Genomic DNA, 17,219 nt, shown 5'->3' with positions numbered 1-17,219 from the left:
ATCTGCACACTATTTTGTTTTGTTAAGCCTATTTTTTTTGTATTCAACTGTAAAATATGTTGCGCTATTAACCAGTGACTTGAACGACACTTAGATAGTTCTGTTTTGTTGACTTGTCTGTCAACAAAGCACCTCATAAAGGAACCTATAATTTATTTTGAATGAACAACTGACCATAACTATAATTTGACACAAAATAGGTAAATGTGGGTCACATACAACACTTTCAATTGTTGATAGAATCAAGCAACCATACAGAAACTTTATTGCATTTATCTCTGTACAACAGAACACTCTCATTTTTATTATGGAACCACCAATTATGTTGTAATATAGCCATGTAAATGTAAATTCCAATAATTGATTTTTCCAAAAGCAGTGAAACTGCGACATATTATTTTGCTATATACAAACCAAAAGTATCTCCAAACTACGAAAACTATGTAACTTCTAATGATAGTAATCTCTTAAATCTGACATGTAACTTGCTGTTTTTCTTTTATTCTAAACTCAAAGAGCAGATAACTTCCGAGTTAGGTATTGTGGTTTTTTTTCCCTCTGAGAAGAAAGACTAAAATAAACATCTGAAAGATAACAATGCTAGATATCAGAACAGGACATGGAGACTGAGTCAAGTTCAGTTGCAGCACACTGATTTTAGAATGCCAAATCTCTCTCTCAGCAATTAAAAATACTCGAATATAGTTTATTCTTTTCGTACTCTTCTTTTGCGTACTGACTTTACTGGCCCATCTCCGGATCCTGTGCTCTCATCTGCTTCTTTCATCTAGAAAAAAGAATTATGAAAAGGTTTATTTTAGCACAATGGGTAACTGGTAGTAGTAAATGTATTTCTTATCCTCCCAAATACATGTTCTAACAGTAAAATGCCGTCTTTCTTATGTTCCTTTCCTTCATGTAACTTACTATAAATGTGTATAAATTGATACGTTTTCATTTCCTCATCTTTCTGTGTGATTACGTTTTTAGAATAACCTTGCTATCAGCAAGGGATACTATGAAGAACTCAATTCAAGATTTTATGACTTGGAACTTAAGTTTATTGTAATTAATTAACGGTCACATAATATTTTCATTTTTAAAGTGGGATCATTAAGTACTGACCAGTCGTTGGCAATGTTTCTGTAAGTTATGAATTGTTGGGCAGGTGTTACAGAGCCCTTTTTAGAACATTGGGCACAAAGTAATTCCAGAAAAATTAAGACAGAGGAAAAGGGAAACATGACATTAATTTGGCCTTTTTCTTTTCCTTTTCTTATCCCTCCAGAATAAGTGGTTTATATATGTTACCTTTAATTCATGGAAACAAAATTACGTAATGAATGCACTATATGATATTATACAAATGAAAGTTATAATTATATTTCTTAAGGTTATAAGGTATACAGAATTGACTTATTTTTGCTCACTGACATATGTGTAAGAAGTTTTAAAAGTCTGGAAGGTGGAACTACGATCTTTTTTTATAGGTAAACAGAATGCTTTGTGAAACAAACTGTAACTAGAATACATAGTATAATATAATCAATAATACATAGTGATACATATATACAGATAAATTATTACGAGAGTAAAAGCTAAAACAATGACTGTTTCTGCTCTGGAACAAATTATTTCATTCAGCTCCCCCTAAACATGGATATTCATAGTAGATAATGAGCCCCAAAGACTCTTGAAAAACTCAGGGCAGTTAAGACCAGTAACCAGGTATATGTACTGAATAAGCTTTAGCAGACAATTAAATAACAACAATAACAACAAATGCATTTGGGAGATTTCTTTAAGTAGATAAAAGTAGTTTATTTCATCACATGCAATAGGCCAGGCAGAACTGTTCTATCCTACTCAATACTAAGTAATGAGACTGGTTAGCATGTTAACTATGTGCAGTAAGACTATGAATCTCTTAAAGGGCTGTAGCAAGAGAAATATAAAATTTAGAAAACAAGCTCTTGGTATAAACTGGGTTAAAAGAGTTTTGGTTCTGAATTATGCCCTAATGATATCTGATTCTATAATAACTGACTGAAAAAAAAGCATGTGGTAAGTTCTACTTTTATATCATGCTGCAAAAAGGGGTAAATGTATTAAGTTAATGGAGAAAAACTAGTTTATTAAAATTTGAGGAAAATACCCTATCAGACAGACGTAGATATCAACTATTCAATGAATGAAATATTTCAAACCAAGTCATTAAAATATCTCAATAAGAATATTTTTGCAACAAATATGAAGAAAATTATCTCATAATAATCAGGATTACCTTTTAAATGTTCAAATGGTGTGTTTGTTATAAATTTCACTAGAATATACTAATGATTAAGTAATTTTTTACGATTTGAGGCTTAGTGTTTAGATTTTGTAAACTACAGGTTTACTTTATATGTTAGGCATTAAATATATATAGTATTTTCTTGCCTTCTCTATGGATACATTTAAAAAGCAGAATGTCAGTATGAAAGCTGGGAGAAATTTGGAAAAAAATTATTTATAACCAGACTGCTGTTTTTATTGAAATGATATTTATGAATATTAGTCATACATAGAAACTAGTTTATTTTCTGTTAACGAGCTGCTTACCTCGTCCTCTGAGCCCGACTTATTTGACTTACTACCTTCTTCTTGCCCTTCTATGATTTCAATTTCTTCTTCACTCTTTTCCTCAGGTTCACCTTCCTTTTCTAGAGGATAGATTTTATTATTAAAGGCAAATATTCAAGAGTTAAAAGTTTGCCACTGAAAATTATTAAATAAAATAAGGATTTAAATTCCAATATTTTAAAATAATTCCTTAACTTAAAAATTTTAAATAATTTAAAATACTCCTTATCTTACCACATTTTATAATGAAACCATCATATTAGAGGTAAGAGACAGATTTAAATAATTCTCAGGTGTTCAATTGGTATGTAATATGAAAACCAAAGCATGTATCATCTTTCCTGCGTTCATGTCCTGGCAATACTTCCCTTGAGTTTTAGTGATCACTTAGTCTTCAAATGCAATTTATGCTTGTACTCTGTGTACAATGTCATATACTTTTTTAAATTTACTGACCCACCTTAGGATTCCATTTACCAAACCTCCAAACTTGTTACCATCATTACCAAAATATATTTAATGTGTCCCAGGAGCTATATAAAGAACTCTACCCCACCAAAAATGATGTGGTTGACGAAAGAGATGTTGACAAATCATGAAGTCTAGAGGTATCCCCATACCTATGATGTGAGACTACCTGGATATATGAAAGTGCTTTCTAAAAAAGACCGTTTGATAAATATTTTAATGGAAGCTATATATAAATGCCATCTAAATATGGTTAAAGCAAGATATCAATGTACTAAGCACTAAGAAGTAAGAACTTAGAACCTAAGGAATCTGTTGTTTTAGATGACCTGATACACACACATACACATATATGTGTATTTATGTATATAATGCATATATATTTTTATACATTTGTGTGTGTACATGTGTATACACACACAAACTTTTATTTTTGAGAAAGTCTGGTTTTTAAGTCAACTGCCTTACCAACTATTAAAATTAACGCTACAAGGGCTAAATCTGGAAGTTAGCTCGATACTCTGATTTACACCTAACAACTATCAACAGTTTTATTTCTGTCTATGTGTGCATAAGGAGGGCTCAATGGGGAGCCACTCCAAGGCCTCAGTTTTTCAGTTCTAACACCTTTAAGAATTTAATATAGGGTGGGAAAGGAACAAATGATTCAGCAATCCTTTCATAACATAAATGAAATTATTCTTTATGGAAAAACCTATAAGCCATTTGAAGACCTGGTGTTGATTGTGTTGCTGTAATCAAGTGCCTTAAACCTGTTACACTTCTACAGAGGCCATAATGTATACTTTCCATCTCATCTTCAACATTCTCAGAGGTAAGAAAAGTCCTTGGAAAAAGCTATGGTATATGGGATTCATAATTGGTAGAATCCAAAGCAACTGACCAATATTTAAATCTCTTATTTCCTAGAAGGTGGAAAACCATAAATTTAGGGTGGCTGCTCAGAGCATAATATCCAGTCAGGGACTATTAATCATCTTTGCCATAGACACTCGTTCATGAGGATTCAAATGGTGTAAATCTGATAATAAACAAGTGCAACAATTAGTGTTTACCGGATAATGTACTGTTTTTATGAGCTTTTCCCAAATTCCCATATAAATCACCATCACCCTCTCACCTTTTTCAAGAATTTCACCATCAGTTTGCTTTTTTTCTTCTTCTAAAGCTATTGGTTTCTCCAGGGCTCCTTTCTCTTCCTTTACTTCTTGCTCTAGTGCTCCCTTTGTTTGTGGTTTACATATGTCCGTTTTTTTATAGTCTGCCTCTTCATATTTTTTCTGTGGTAGTTTAACATAAGCTATCTTTACTAAGAATAAAGCACTGTTTTAAAAGTTTTTTTTTGTAATAACATATATACAGAGTGAACTGCAATGAAACATTAAGGAAATTTAGTGTATTACTTTTAAGAATCATTTGCTCAATTTACAGAACTTCTAAAACACTAAGATATTAAAAAAATTGCAGGAAATTATTTTTCTTTACCTTTACTTTTCTTGGCCAACAAAATGAAGTAATTAATGCTACTGGCAACGCTGCTGTCAAAAGGTAAATGAGCCAAAGCCATGGGCGTTCTCCAGCAGCTGCTAGTAACTGCTTCAATATACCAGGCTAGAGGAGAGATAAGCAGAAAAATGCAATTCAGATTTTTACAAACCTTCACTGGGAAACAGAGTTTATGAAAAGGCTTCTTTTACCTGGACACTTTTTAAAACATTTTTTATTGTAAAATGTAACATTTATGCAGAAAAGAGATACATTTCAAAGTATAGTTTAACAAGCAGTTATAGAGTAAATTTCAAAGTATGGTATGGGTTATAGTTCCACAATTTCAGGTATTTCATTATGGCTGTTCTAATACATTAGAGACTAGCAAGAAATATCAATATAGTAATTTGGTAGTCACAATCATTTGTTAAATCCTATCTTCTTTGTTGCAACTCCTCCCTCTCATTTGATCCTTCTCCCAATCTTCAGGGATATCTGGGCACTGACCATTCTAACGTCTTCATGGAGTGATGAACTTACATGCTTAAAAATGCTTTATTCTCCCAACTTTGTAAAGTCTAAACCTTTTAAATATTAGCATGCATCACTGAGTGAAACCTGATAAAAGATATGCTACTATTTAAATGGGAACAAACACCAGCAAGAATAATAACAACTTTCTTTTTTGGTAGATATGAAAACTACTTGTATGAATGTATTATCTGGTTCATTTAGAAGTTTTCAATTCTCCAATAACTCAGTCTGTACAGAACTTAATAAAGTCATACATCAGACTTATTGTGCTTTCTATTTTTAAAAAAAATTTTACTCCTGACTCCCAGCAGCGAGGAAACTGTATTCATTAAAATAAAATCCAAAACTCTCAAATGTTCTAGAAGTGTTTCAAACGAGACTCCCTCTGCCTTTACCTGTTTCTTTTGATGGTTTCTGTCAACATCCAAAGAAAGCAAGTGTAAGGTTTTTTTTTACAGTAATTCATTTTCAAGATACATTCTCCAAGATGCACTGACACAATATTTTAGCTTAACTTTTTCTAAGCAGTGTAAGATTTGAAAAAAATTCATAATATTAAAAATGTAAATTATCTGCACTCTTTTAAGTGTAAAGTAGTTAAAATGAATATAGTATTTAGATTACTGACACCACTTCAGCCTTATAGTAGCAAGGTGACAAAGATATTCAGCAGTCTTATTTATATAAATTACAAAAGGCATTAAATTCTCTTCAAGCTATCTTGATTTAATGAATAAAATGAGGTTTTATATGCATATATAGTTCATTATATAGTTTACAATCAAACTGTATTATAGTAAAGCTAAATGTTCTTTCTACATAAATCTATTTCAGTACATTTCCTTGATATTTAGTAATTGCTACATACTTACTTACCTTTGAAAAGGTACATTTGAATAACCTATAACCAGGATCAAGTCCTATTAGTCCTATACACATTTGCATTATTACCAATATGGTTAGTAACATACCTCGTTAGCATTTGCTACCATTATTTTTATGCCCCAACCATCCGCAGCCCACTGATCTGCTACTTCCTTTTCCGAACAGATAATAAAATTATCAAAGTAGATATCAGACGTCATAGACCAAAGTTCTAAACCAAGGGCACGGAAAGAAGTCAGAAGAAATGGATGATCGTCTTCAAAATAATCTGGATTAGGAATTTTTCGAGGACTCCAGATTCCCTGGAAGAAGAACACAATTGAAAGCATTTTCAAATGAAATAATTTTTAAATAAATTATCCAAGAAGAACTTGCTATTGAATGAAACTAGCAATACTAATTGGAGAAAATAGGGAAAACTTTAACATATTAATTAGGAATTCGCTAGAAATAAAATCCTGTTCCTTTTTCTATACACAACGTTCCTTACGAATAATACTTCCTTTAAAGCCTACAGAAAAAGTCAAAGTAACACATGCAAACAATTTAGTAACTGAATGTCAGTAATAAATAATATTTTAAGCAATTAAGATTTAGTATAGTTATTCAAAGCAAAATGTCATTAAAATTGCCTAAATCAGAGAGATCAACATAAGAAAAAATAAAGCCACTCCTTTTAACAGATGTCCTTGATAGGCATCACTAATCAATCATACTTCAAGGTCAGAGCAATGATTCAATATAGAAGTTCCATTATATCTTAAATGATTAAACTGGCAATCAAATCAAATAAATGCAGCAACCGGATCCATCTCTGAGTCACTCGGCTCCCCCGTGGCACTGCCACAGTGCTGGGCGCTACGCAGGTGCGAGGGGAGGGGGATGATCAGGACAGACATGGTTCCTGAATTAGGGAGTTTAATGAGGGAGATAAACATTACGCAAGTTATCAAAGTATTAGTAGCATCTTAATTTAGTATTTAGTAGTATTTTGTGATAAATGCTACGAAGATAAACTATAACGAGCAATCAAAATATATGTGTCTATATATAATAGATATGTTAGAAAATGTCAGTGAGAAAGTGGAAAGATAAAACTAGAGGTTAAGTGGTTAACACAGGAAATCCTAAGAAAGCTACATATCTTCAAAATTGTCTGACCATGTTATTAAAAAAATCTGAATTTTAATAATAACAAAAAATAAGCTCATTAATTAAACAGAAGTACTAACATTAAAATGTACAATGTGAGTCCTCTTCATCAGAATTCATGTCTTATAATTCTAATATAGAATCTTATTCCAAACTGCACCAACAGACTACTAGGAAAGAATACAATATGAAGTAATTTATCTTAAAGTTCTTAAGTTTATTCCCCCAGAAAATAACCTTTTATATATAAAATAGTTGGGGTCTATTTTCTTTGACTTCTTAAGATAGCTAAAATGCACTATTACAAATAAATTTCCAAATGTTAAAATATTGATAACCAGATACGTAACAGAAAATATCACAGCTTAAACTTCAAGATGGGCTTGGAACAAGTAATCATTACCTGGTAGTTAGGGTTATCAATCATTGGAGGCCTCCAGACGCCTTTATATTTCGGGTTATCTATCATGGGAGGTTTCCATTCACCACACCCAACCTGACATGCTGGATTAGGAACATGAGGCGCTTCCCATTCTCCATCCATGTCTTCATTCCTTATGATATGAGAGCAAAGCAAAATAGTGACGTCAAGTCTCTCTGTCAATCATATAAGTTAGTAACAAAAAGCTAATTAAGAAATGTTTGAAATTTACACTTGAAAAATGAAAACTGCTTACCAGTCAACGGGTTTTTCCGCACTAGGATTTGGGATAAATTTTGGTTCATTATCAAGCCAGCCATCAGGTTTAACAACACTTGAATCCTCTATTTGGGCAGGTTCACTTTCATCCCTGAAATACAGTATTTTATGTTAATTATTAATTATTTGAAAAGTTAATGCACATATTACGAAATCCAGAAGGTACCCAAAAGGTACTTTGTGCCCTTCTGCCTCTCTACCTCCTAGGTTCCTTGCACCTTCCATACGCTTAAATCTGCTAACACCTGCCAATTTTTTGTATATATTCCCTTGTTATGCATGGGTGCATTATGCATGGGGGCATTTCTGTAGATATTTTACACAAATGATAGCATTCTATTACATAATATTTTAGACCCTGCTTGTATCATTAAAAAATAATTCATTCACAAATATTCATCAATATCTGCTGTGTCAAGACTCTTTCAGAATCTCCATTATTAATACATACATAGCTGCTTCATTCTTAACTGCTGCCTTGTTTTCTACCTTGTGGATATGCCATAATTTATTTAAGCTATATTGTCTTGAGGGATATATTATGTTTTCCAAATTTTACTATTATGAATAGTGCTATAACAAATAGTGCTATAACAAATTTCCTTGAATATATGCCATTTCTCACCTGTGAAGATATATTTTTAAGAATAGCATATTTTAAATTTTGATGGTGTCTTCCAAATTATTTCTCTAAAGACTATCCTACACTTCCAGCCCTGCCAGCAGTGCACAAGAATACTTATTTCTTCTATTCCTGTTGTCAAACTTTTTGACTTTTGCCCATCTGATAGGTGAAACTGTTCTCTCTCCATAGTTTTAGAGTGCATTTCATAGCATAGGTGATACATGAGAACCATCTGTATGTTCTTTTTCATTTCCTTTATATTAACAAATTAGCCCTCTGTCAGCTATAGAAATTGAAATTATTTTGTTTCAGTTTCTCATTTGTTTTTGATATACTTGAATTTTTTCACTACATACAAATCATTTTCACGTGCAATACTTTCTTACATTTCACTTGGGTTTGTGTCACATTTAGAAAGTCCCTCCCTACTCCAATCTTCTTTTTTGAAGCTCTCTATATTTACTTCTGATAATTTTATATTTTCATTGTCAAAAATAACACTAACTTACATAGTAACTTCCAAAGTACATAAATATAATCACAGTGAGCACAAAAGAGAACTACTAATACAATTTCATCTTTATAGAAAAGCAGAAAATTTAAAAGAGAGGGTACTTTATGATTTTCCAACAAAATGTGAGTTATAAAATAAACAAATAATCAAGTCATTTATGAACAGACTTGTACTTGCCTCATATCAGTGTTTTCTTGAATCTCTGAGGAATCAGGAACCAGAAATTAAAATTTAGGGGAATATTTCCTTTAGCACTTTGTAAAATAAATTCTAACACATTTTACCAGTCTGGACAGGCTGCTATATGCTGTTGTTTCTCTCATACAAGGGCAGATAGATATTTTGCAGTTTTACTATTTGCTGGCAAACAAATATGAAGTAATTTTAGAAGCCCCTCATGGAGAGATGCAGTCCTGTCTTTTCATGTAGTGTCAATTCACAAAAATTATGCATTGATAGTGATTTTTACTAATTTTTTTAAAAGTAGATTACCCTGTCTATATTATATAAAATACAAGAATGCCATATACACTATTTGCCTGAAGGTGAAGACATTTTTACTACTAATCAGTATCCCTCTTGTTATACAAAAGAATTAACATTTTCGGTTATATTATAATCCAAGAGAACACACTATGCTTTGAAAAGGTAGTAATCCCAACGTTTACACACAAACAAGAAAAAAATTGGAATCTTCTGGCTTCAGTAACAGCAACCAGAGAGAGATGAAAGTAGGCTCAGCTAATAAAACAGTCCTTCTTTGAGTTAACATACCTATAGAAATGTTGCATAAAATATAATAAAACTTTGTCTAATATACTGTCATGCTCAATATAAAGAGCAGTACTTCCCCAGGTACCAGAAAGGAAGCTGGAACTCTTAGAATAAGCTTTACCCTGGGCTCAGACAATGGCAGTCCAAAGCAAAACGGTCCTTTAGGATGAAGGATTAAGTACAAGATGTAGTGCTGGGTCCTTGAAAGGCAAGAAGCTAAAAATGAGGCCCTGTCTAAAGCCAAACTATAAAAGAGCTATTCAGTCCGGGTACAGAAGACCACAAAAACTTTATCCACCAACCAAAACAGTGAGAAGAAAATTTGGTGTCTACCAAATGTTTTGGTTTGGACAGTGGGGTGGAGAAGCAGCCGTGAAAAGCTGAAAGCCTAGCAGCCAGCCAGGCAGTGGGGGTGGGAATGCCAATACTCAGCTGAGGACACATCCTGAGCTAAGAAATTCACATAAAACTGCTTCTTGGGACTCCAGCAAAGGGAAACATAAAATAATTTGGGCGGACACATCTAAAACCCAGTACAAATGGGATTCTCTTGCACAGACACACCATACAGTCACAAACAAAAACCAACCCTTGCTGAAGATGTGATCACAAACATTACAAACCATAAGAGGGGAACTACTTTATTAGGAGAGTCAGTAGGGTAAAGAGACGTGGAACTCTGAGCAAAATACAAAGGAACAATCAGACTATAAAAAGGATGTTTTAACATGATAAAAGAATTAATGAAAAGAAATAAAACAAATGATAGAACTGGATCTATGGGGAAAATCCAGCATATGTGTGAAAGAAAAATATAACTTGTAAATACTAAAATATTGTTGTTAATTAAAAAAAACCTCACCAAAATGAGTTAAGCAACAGAAAACTAATGAACCAAAGATTGGTATGAGAAAATAAAAATCTATATGACACAGTGCTCACATTGATAGCACAAATATTAAAATTGGAATGATACACAGAAGATTAGCATGGCCCCTGTGCAAGGATGACAAATTCATGAAGTATTCCATATATTTTGGTAGAAGAGAGCACTGCCTTTACAGTAATAACATTAAATATTAATGGATTAAACTCCACTATAAAAAAACATAGATTGGCAGAATGGATTAAAAAACAGAACCTATCTCTATATATGCTGCCTACAGGAGACTCACTTTAGACCCAAGGAAAAAAATTGGTTGAAAGTAAAAGGTTGAGAAAAGATATTCCATGCAAACAACAATCAGAAAGGAACAGGAGCAGCTATACTAATATCCAACAAATTAGACTTCAAATGCAAAACAAAAGAGACAAAGACAGACACTATGTGTTAATAAAAGGAACAATTCAACAAAAAGTCATAACAATCATGAATATTTATGCACCAAGCCAGAATGCTCCAAAATCATGAGGCAAACACTGACAACACTGAATAGAGAAGTAGACACCTCTACCATAATTGTTGGAGACTTTAATTCCCCACTGTCATCAATGGATAGAACATCTAGACAGAGGATCAAAAAAGAAAGAAAATTTGAATAATATGAAAAATGAACTAGACTTGACATTAGAACATTACACTGCATAATAGCAGGATACACTTTTTTCTCAAGTGTTCATGGGTCATTCTCAAGGATAGACCATATCTTGGGTCACAAAGCAAGTCTCAATAAATTTAAAAAGATTGAAATCATACAAAATACCTTCTTAGATATAATGAAATGAAGTTGGAAATCAGTAACAGGCAGAGGGCCAGAAAATTCACAAATATTTGGAGGCTAAACAACATATTCTTAAACAACAAGTGGGCCAAGGAAGAAATTAGAAGAGAAATCAGTAAATATCTCAAGGCAAATGTTAAGGAAAACAACATATCAAAATTTATGGGATGCAGCAAAGGCAGTGTTAAGAGGGAAATTTATTGCCTTAAATGCCTATATCAAAAAAGAAGAAAGAGCAAAAGTTGAGGAATTAATTGTTCACTTGAAGAACTAGAGAAAGACCAAAACAAATAAAAGGAAAGAATTAATGAAGATTAGAGCAGAAATAAATGAAATTGAGAACACGAAAACAATGAGAAAGTCAACAAAACCAGAAGTTGTTTCTTGGAGAAAATCAGTAAAATTGATAGACCCTTAGCTAGGTTGACAAAAAGAAAAAGAGATAGGATGCAAATAAATAAAATCAGAAATGGAAGAGGAGACATAACCTCTGACCCTGCAGAAATAAAGAAGGTAATGAGAAGATAATATGAGCAACTATATGCTAATAAAATAGACCATGCAGATAAAATGGACGACTTCCTAGAAAAGCATGAACAACCAAACTGACTTGAGAAGAAATAGATGACTTCAACAAACCAATCACAAGTAAAGAGATTGAATCAATTTTCAAAAAGCTCCCCAAAAAGAAAAGTCTATGACCAGATGCCTACACTTGTGAATTCTAACAAACATTCAAGAAAGAAATAGTACCATTTCTTCTCAAACTCTTGAAAAATACTGATGTGGAGGAAAAGCTACCTAACTGATTTTATGAAGCCAACATTACTCTAATACCAAAGCCAGACAAAAATACTACAAGAAAATTACAGACCAATCTATTTAATGAATACACATGTAAAAATCCTCAACAAAATACTTGCAAATCAAATCTAGCAGCACATTAAAAATATTATATGCCATAACAAGTGGGATTCATTCCAGGTATGCAAGGATGGTTCAACATAAGAAAATCAACTAATGTAACACACCATATCAACAAATCAAAATAGAAAAATCACATGATCATTTCGATTGATGCAGAAAAGGCATGTGACAAAATTCAACATTCTTTCTTGTTGAAAACACTTCAAAGCATAGGAATAGAAGAGAACTTCCTCAACATGATAAGTGGAATATATGAAAAACCCACAGCTAACATCATCCTCAATGGGGCAAGACTGAAAGCTTTCCTTCTAATATCAGGAACAAGACAAGAATGCCCAATGTCACCACTGTTATTCAACATTGTGCTGGAAGTTCTAACCATAGCAATTAGACAAGAAAAAGAAATAAAAGGTATCCAAATTGGAAAGGAAGAAGTAAAATTCTGTTTGCAAGTGACATGATATATATGTCGAAAATCCCCCCAAAAACTTACAGCAAAGCTGCTAGAGTTAATGAACAAAACAGCAAAATGGCAGAGTAGAAGATCAACACCCAAAAATCAGTAGGCTTTCTATATACTAGTGATGAGCAATCTGAGAAGGAAATCAAGAAAAAAATTCCATTTACAATAGCAACCAAAAGAAAAAAATATATATTTAGGAATAAATAACTAAGGATACAAGAAACCTATATGTAGAAAACTATAAGAAATTACTAAAAGAAATCATGGAAGACCCAAATAAATGGAAGGGCGCACCATGTTCATGGACTGAAAGGCTAAACACAATTAAGATGTCAATTCTACCTAAACTGATTTATAGATTCCACACAATACCTATTAAAATCCTAACAACTTACTTTGCAGAAATAGTAAAACCAATAACTAAATTTATTTGGAAGGGCCAGGTGCCCCAAATAACCAAAAATATCTTGAGAAAGCAGAATGAAGTGGGTGGTCTCACACTACCTGACTTTAAAGCATATCACAAAGCTATAGTGGTCAAAACAGCATGGTACTACATAAGATAGATATACTGACAAAGGGAATCAAATTGAGTGTCCAGAAAAAGACCCTCTCATCTATGGAGAACTGATCTTTGATAAAGGAATCAATCCAACCCATCTGGGACAGAGCAGCCTCTTCAACAAATGGTAGCTGGAGAACTGGATATCCGTATGCAAAAGAATGAAAGAGGATTAATATAATACATTATACAAAAATTAACTGAAAATGGGTCAAAGACCTAAACATTAGTGCTAACACCATAAAATTTTTAAAAAATGAAGGGAAATATCTTACAATTCTTGTAATAGGAGGTGATTTCCTAGACCTTACATCCAAAGCACGAGCACTGAAAAAAAGAATAAACAGGAACTCCTAAAAATTAAACACTTTTGTGCATCAAAGAACTGTGTCAGGAAAATAAAAAGGCAGTCTTTATAATGGGTGACAATATATGGAAACCGTATATCACATGAGGGTTTACTATCCAGGATATATAGAGATTCTTCAACTCAACAACAAAAAGACAGATAATCCAATTTAAAAATGGGGAAAAAACATGAACAGACACTTCTCAGAAGAGCAAATACAGATGGCTAAAAGGCACATGAAAAGATGCTCAACTTCACTGGCTATTAGGGAAATGCAAATCAAAACCACAATGAGATATTATCTCATACCTACAAGAATGGCCAATATAAAAAAACAAAAACAACAATTGCTGGAGAGGATGTGAAGAAAGAAGCACATTATCCACTGTTCATGGGAATATAAATGGTACAACTGCTCTGGAAAGCAGTTTGGTGTTTCCTCAGGAAGTATAGAACTGCCATGTTATCCAGAAATCTCATTGCTAGGTATATTCAGAGGAACTGAAGGCAAGGAACCAAATGGACATTTGAACATTGGTGTTTAGAGCAGCATAATTTATGAATGCCAAGGAAAGGAAACAGCCCAAATGTCCACCAACAGATGAGTGGCTAAACAAGCGGTGGAATATACACAGGACTGTTAGACAGCATAAAGTCATGAAGCATGTAACAATATGGATGAACCTTGAGGACATTATGCTGAGTGAAATTAGCCTCAAACAAAAGGACAAATACTATATGGTCTTACTAATATGAACTAACAATAAAGACTGAACTTTGAAAGTTGAAGTTAAGAACACAAGTTATCAGGAGATAGAAGGAGGGCTGAGATTGGACATTTGGTGCCAAAGGTATACAGATTGTTAACAGGACTGACTATAAAAATTCAGAAATGGACAGACAATACTGTCTGATTGTAGCACAATAATATAAGTATACCAAATAAAGGTGAATATGAGTATGATTGAGAAAGAATGGCTGGGGGCATGTATGAAACCAGAACGAAAGACAGAGGATAAAGACTGAGATGGTATAACTTAGGAATGCCTAGAGTGGGCAATGATAGCTGATTAAACGTAGAATAAAAAACGTTATTGTATGAGGGAGAACGAATGCCAAAATTGAAAGGTGTTGAAAGTGGATGGTAAAAAGGAAAAAGTATGATCAAAGCAAGCTAGGGTCTATAGTCAACAGTAACATTGTAATATGCTTCCACTGAATGTACAAAGGCATTGTACCAAAACTAAACGTCAGCAGGCAGGGCCATGGGGGAGGGGTACGGATTCTATGAGGAAGAAAAGGAAATATCTTCATATAGATTATAGTGGTGAAGGCATGTCTATTTACTTAGGTTGGATTGTATGATATGTGGATAAAACTGTTTAAAAATGAACAGAGAGAAACAAGTGCTAGAGAAAATGTGGAGAAAGAGACGTACCTATTTACTTTCAGTGGGGAAACTCAGAGGTGCAGCCCCTTGGAGGGCAGTGTGGTGGTTCCATAGGAGGCTACGGGTGGAGTTGGTATATGATCCTGAAACCTGGTTGCTCAGTATGCACACTGGTGCTTATGGCAGCTGTGCTCATGATTCTCAATCGAGGGAGGTGGCCTAAGGATATGACGACCGAGGGATGGAAGTGGGAACTATGGTGTATACATCCAAATGGACTTCTGAGCAGCCACAGATGGAATGAAGTTGTGAGGCATGCAACTAGGTGAATGACTCTTAAGGACTGTATGTTGAATGAAATATCAGGAACAAAAAGACAAATATTATCATGCCTCACTCATATGAACCAACTATAATATTAAAAATCTTGGTGAACTGAAGGCAAGAACATGGGTTATCAGGTTGGGGTCTATTGTAAAGGTTTCCAGATTGTAAGCTTTTAAAGCAGTCATATATATTCAGGAGTTGTAACTGATATTTCTAAATTCTGAGATACTGAGCTGTTTGTATATAACCTGGTCATTCCCAGAAACTTTGGGTATATATGTGACATCTGAGACATAGAGTCAGAGCTCTGAAGCTATGAAAGTCAGCAGTACCCCATATAAGAACTGTTTAAAAAACTGAAAAAGGGATCAGACTTCAACTACAGACATGAAGGAAGCTGATCTGGATAGGACTAAGGTAGAAGAGAATACAGCATAAAAGATGTTATCTTCCAAATTTTAAAACTTCAGCTTCTGTGTGAGACCAAAGGGAGAGATGTTTATTTGGTGCAAAATCTATATTTTGGGTAGTGTATTTCCTAGTTTAACTTGTATGGTCAGTTTAGTTGAACACCATAAGTACATGGAATCTTAAATAGGGCATGAGATTTTGTTGGTTTGTCTGGGTGAGTGTGATGTCCCGATATATCCCAGAGTAATTTGGGCAGTGAATAAAGAAGTATTTGCAAAGTCCCCATGGGGCACTGGGAAGAAAGGAGGAAATATTAAATTTCCTCATTTGGAGAATTTCTGGTATTCTCACAAGCAGTGGGGACCAAATCAATAGGCTGAGCCTTTGATTCTGGGGTTCGCCCCTATGAAGCTTATTCCTGCAAAAGATAGACTAAGCCTACTTAAAATTAAGCCTAAGAGTCACCCCAAGAGAACCTCTTTTGTTACTCAGATATGGCCTCTCTTTCTAAGGCAACTTGACAGATAAACTAACTGCCTTCCCCGCTATGTGAGACAGGACTCCCGGGGGTGTAAATCTCCCTGGCAATGTGGGACAGAACTCCCGGGATGAGCCAGGACCTGACATCATGGAATCAAGAAAGCCTTCTCGACCAAAAGGGGGAAGAGAGAAATGAGACAAAATAAAGTTTCAGTGGCTGAGAGATTTCAAGCAGAGTCAAGAGGTTATCCTGGAGGTTATTCTTATGCATTATATAGACATCCCTTTTTAGTTTATGGTATATTGGAGTGGCTAGAGGGAAGTATCAGAAATTGCGGAGCTGCATTCCAGTAGCTTTGATTCTTGAAGATGACTGTATAAAGATATATCTTTTACAATGTGATTGTGTGTTTGTGAAAACCTTGTGTCTGATGCTCCTTTTATCCAGGGTATGGATAAAAGTTGAAAAATATGGATAAAAAATAAATAAACAATAGGGGGGATAAGGGGTAAAATGAATTGGGTAGATGGAACTAGTGGTCAATGAAAGGGATGGGTAAGGGGTATGGAATGTATGAGTTTTTTTTTCTTTTTATTTCTTATTCTGTAGAGATGCAAATGTTCTAAAAAATGATCGTGGTGATGAATACACAACTATGTGGTGACATTTTGACCACTGAATGTATATCATGTATGGAGTGTATGTGTGTGAATATGTGTTAATTAAAATGTTTTTTTAAAAAGTATACAGCACAGGGCGGGCCGCGGTGGCTCAGCGGGCAAAGTGCTTGCCTGCTATGCCGGAG

General features: G+C 33.8%; 1 protein-coding gene and 1 non-coding gene across 4 annotated transcripts in view; one reads left to right on the top strand and one right to left on the bottom strand.

The window, feature by feature from the left end:
- Positions 1-220: 220 nt before the first annotated feature.
- CLGN (calmegin) overlaps positions 221-17,219 on the bottom strand; it is a 66,568-nt gene continuing 49,569 nt past the window's right edge. For all 3 annotated transcript variants that reach the window (XM_077139978.1, XM_077139979.1, XM_077139977.1), the window contains exons 9-15: positions 7,848-7,961; positions 7,574-7,724; positions 6,105-6,320; positions 4,597-4,722; positions 4,232-4,391; positions 2,602-2,702; positions 221-787 (exon numbers count right to left, since the gene is read on the bottom strand). In XM_077139978.1, the coding sequence (XP_076996093.1) occupies positions 707-787; positions 2,602-2,702; positions 4,232-4,391; positions 4,597-4,722; positions 6,105-6,320; positions 7,574-7,724; positions 7,848-7,961 (949 nt within the window). In that variant the 3' untranslated portion in view covers positions 221-706. The remainder of the gene's footprint in view (positions 788-2,601; positions 2,703-4,231; positions 4,392-4,596; positions 4,723-6,104; positions 6,321-7,573; positions 7,725-7,847; positions 7,962-17,219) is intronic.
- LOC143666408 (U6 spliceosomal RNA) lies at positions 10,718-10,820 on the top strand. Its single transcript, XR_013167608.1, has one exon. It is a non-coding gene; the product is annotated as a U6 spliceosomal RNA (small nuclear RNA).

This window comes from Tamandua tetradactyla, chromosome 22 (genome assembly GCF_023851605.1).
Source record: "Tamandua tetradactyla isolate mTamTet1 chromosome 22, mTamTet1.pri, whole genome shotgun sequence".
NCBI lineage: Eukaryota > Metazoa > Chordata > Mammalia > Pilosa > Myrmecophagidae > Tamandua > Tamandua tetradactyla.
The sequence above is the reverse complement of the archived record's forward strand: the minus strand, read 5'-3'. Positions and strand labels throughout refer to the sequence as shown.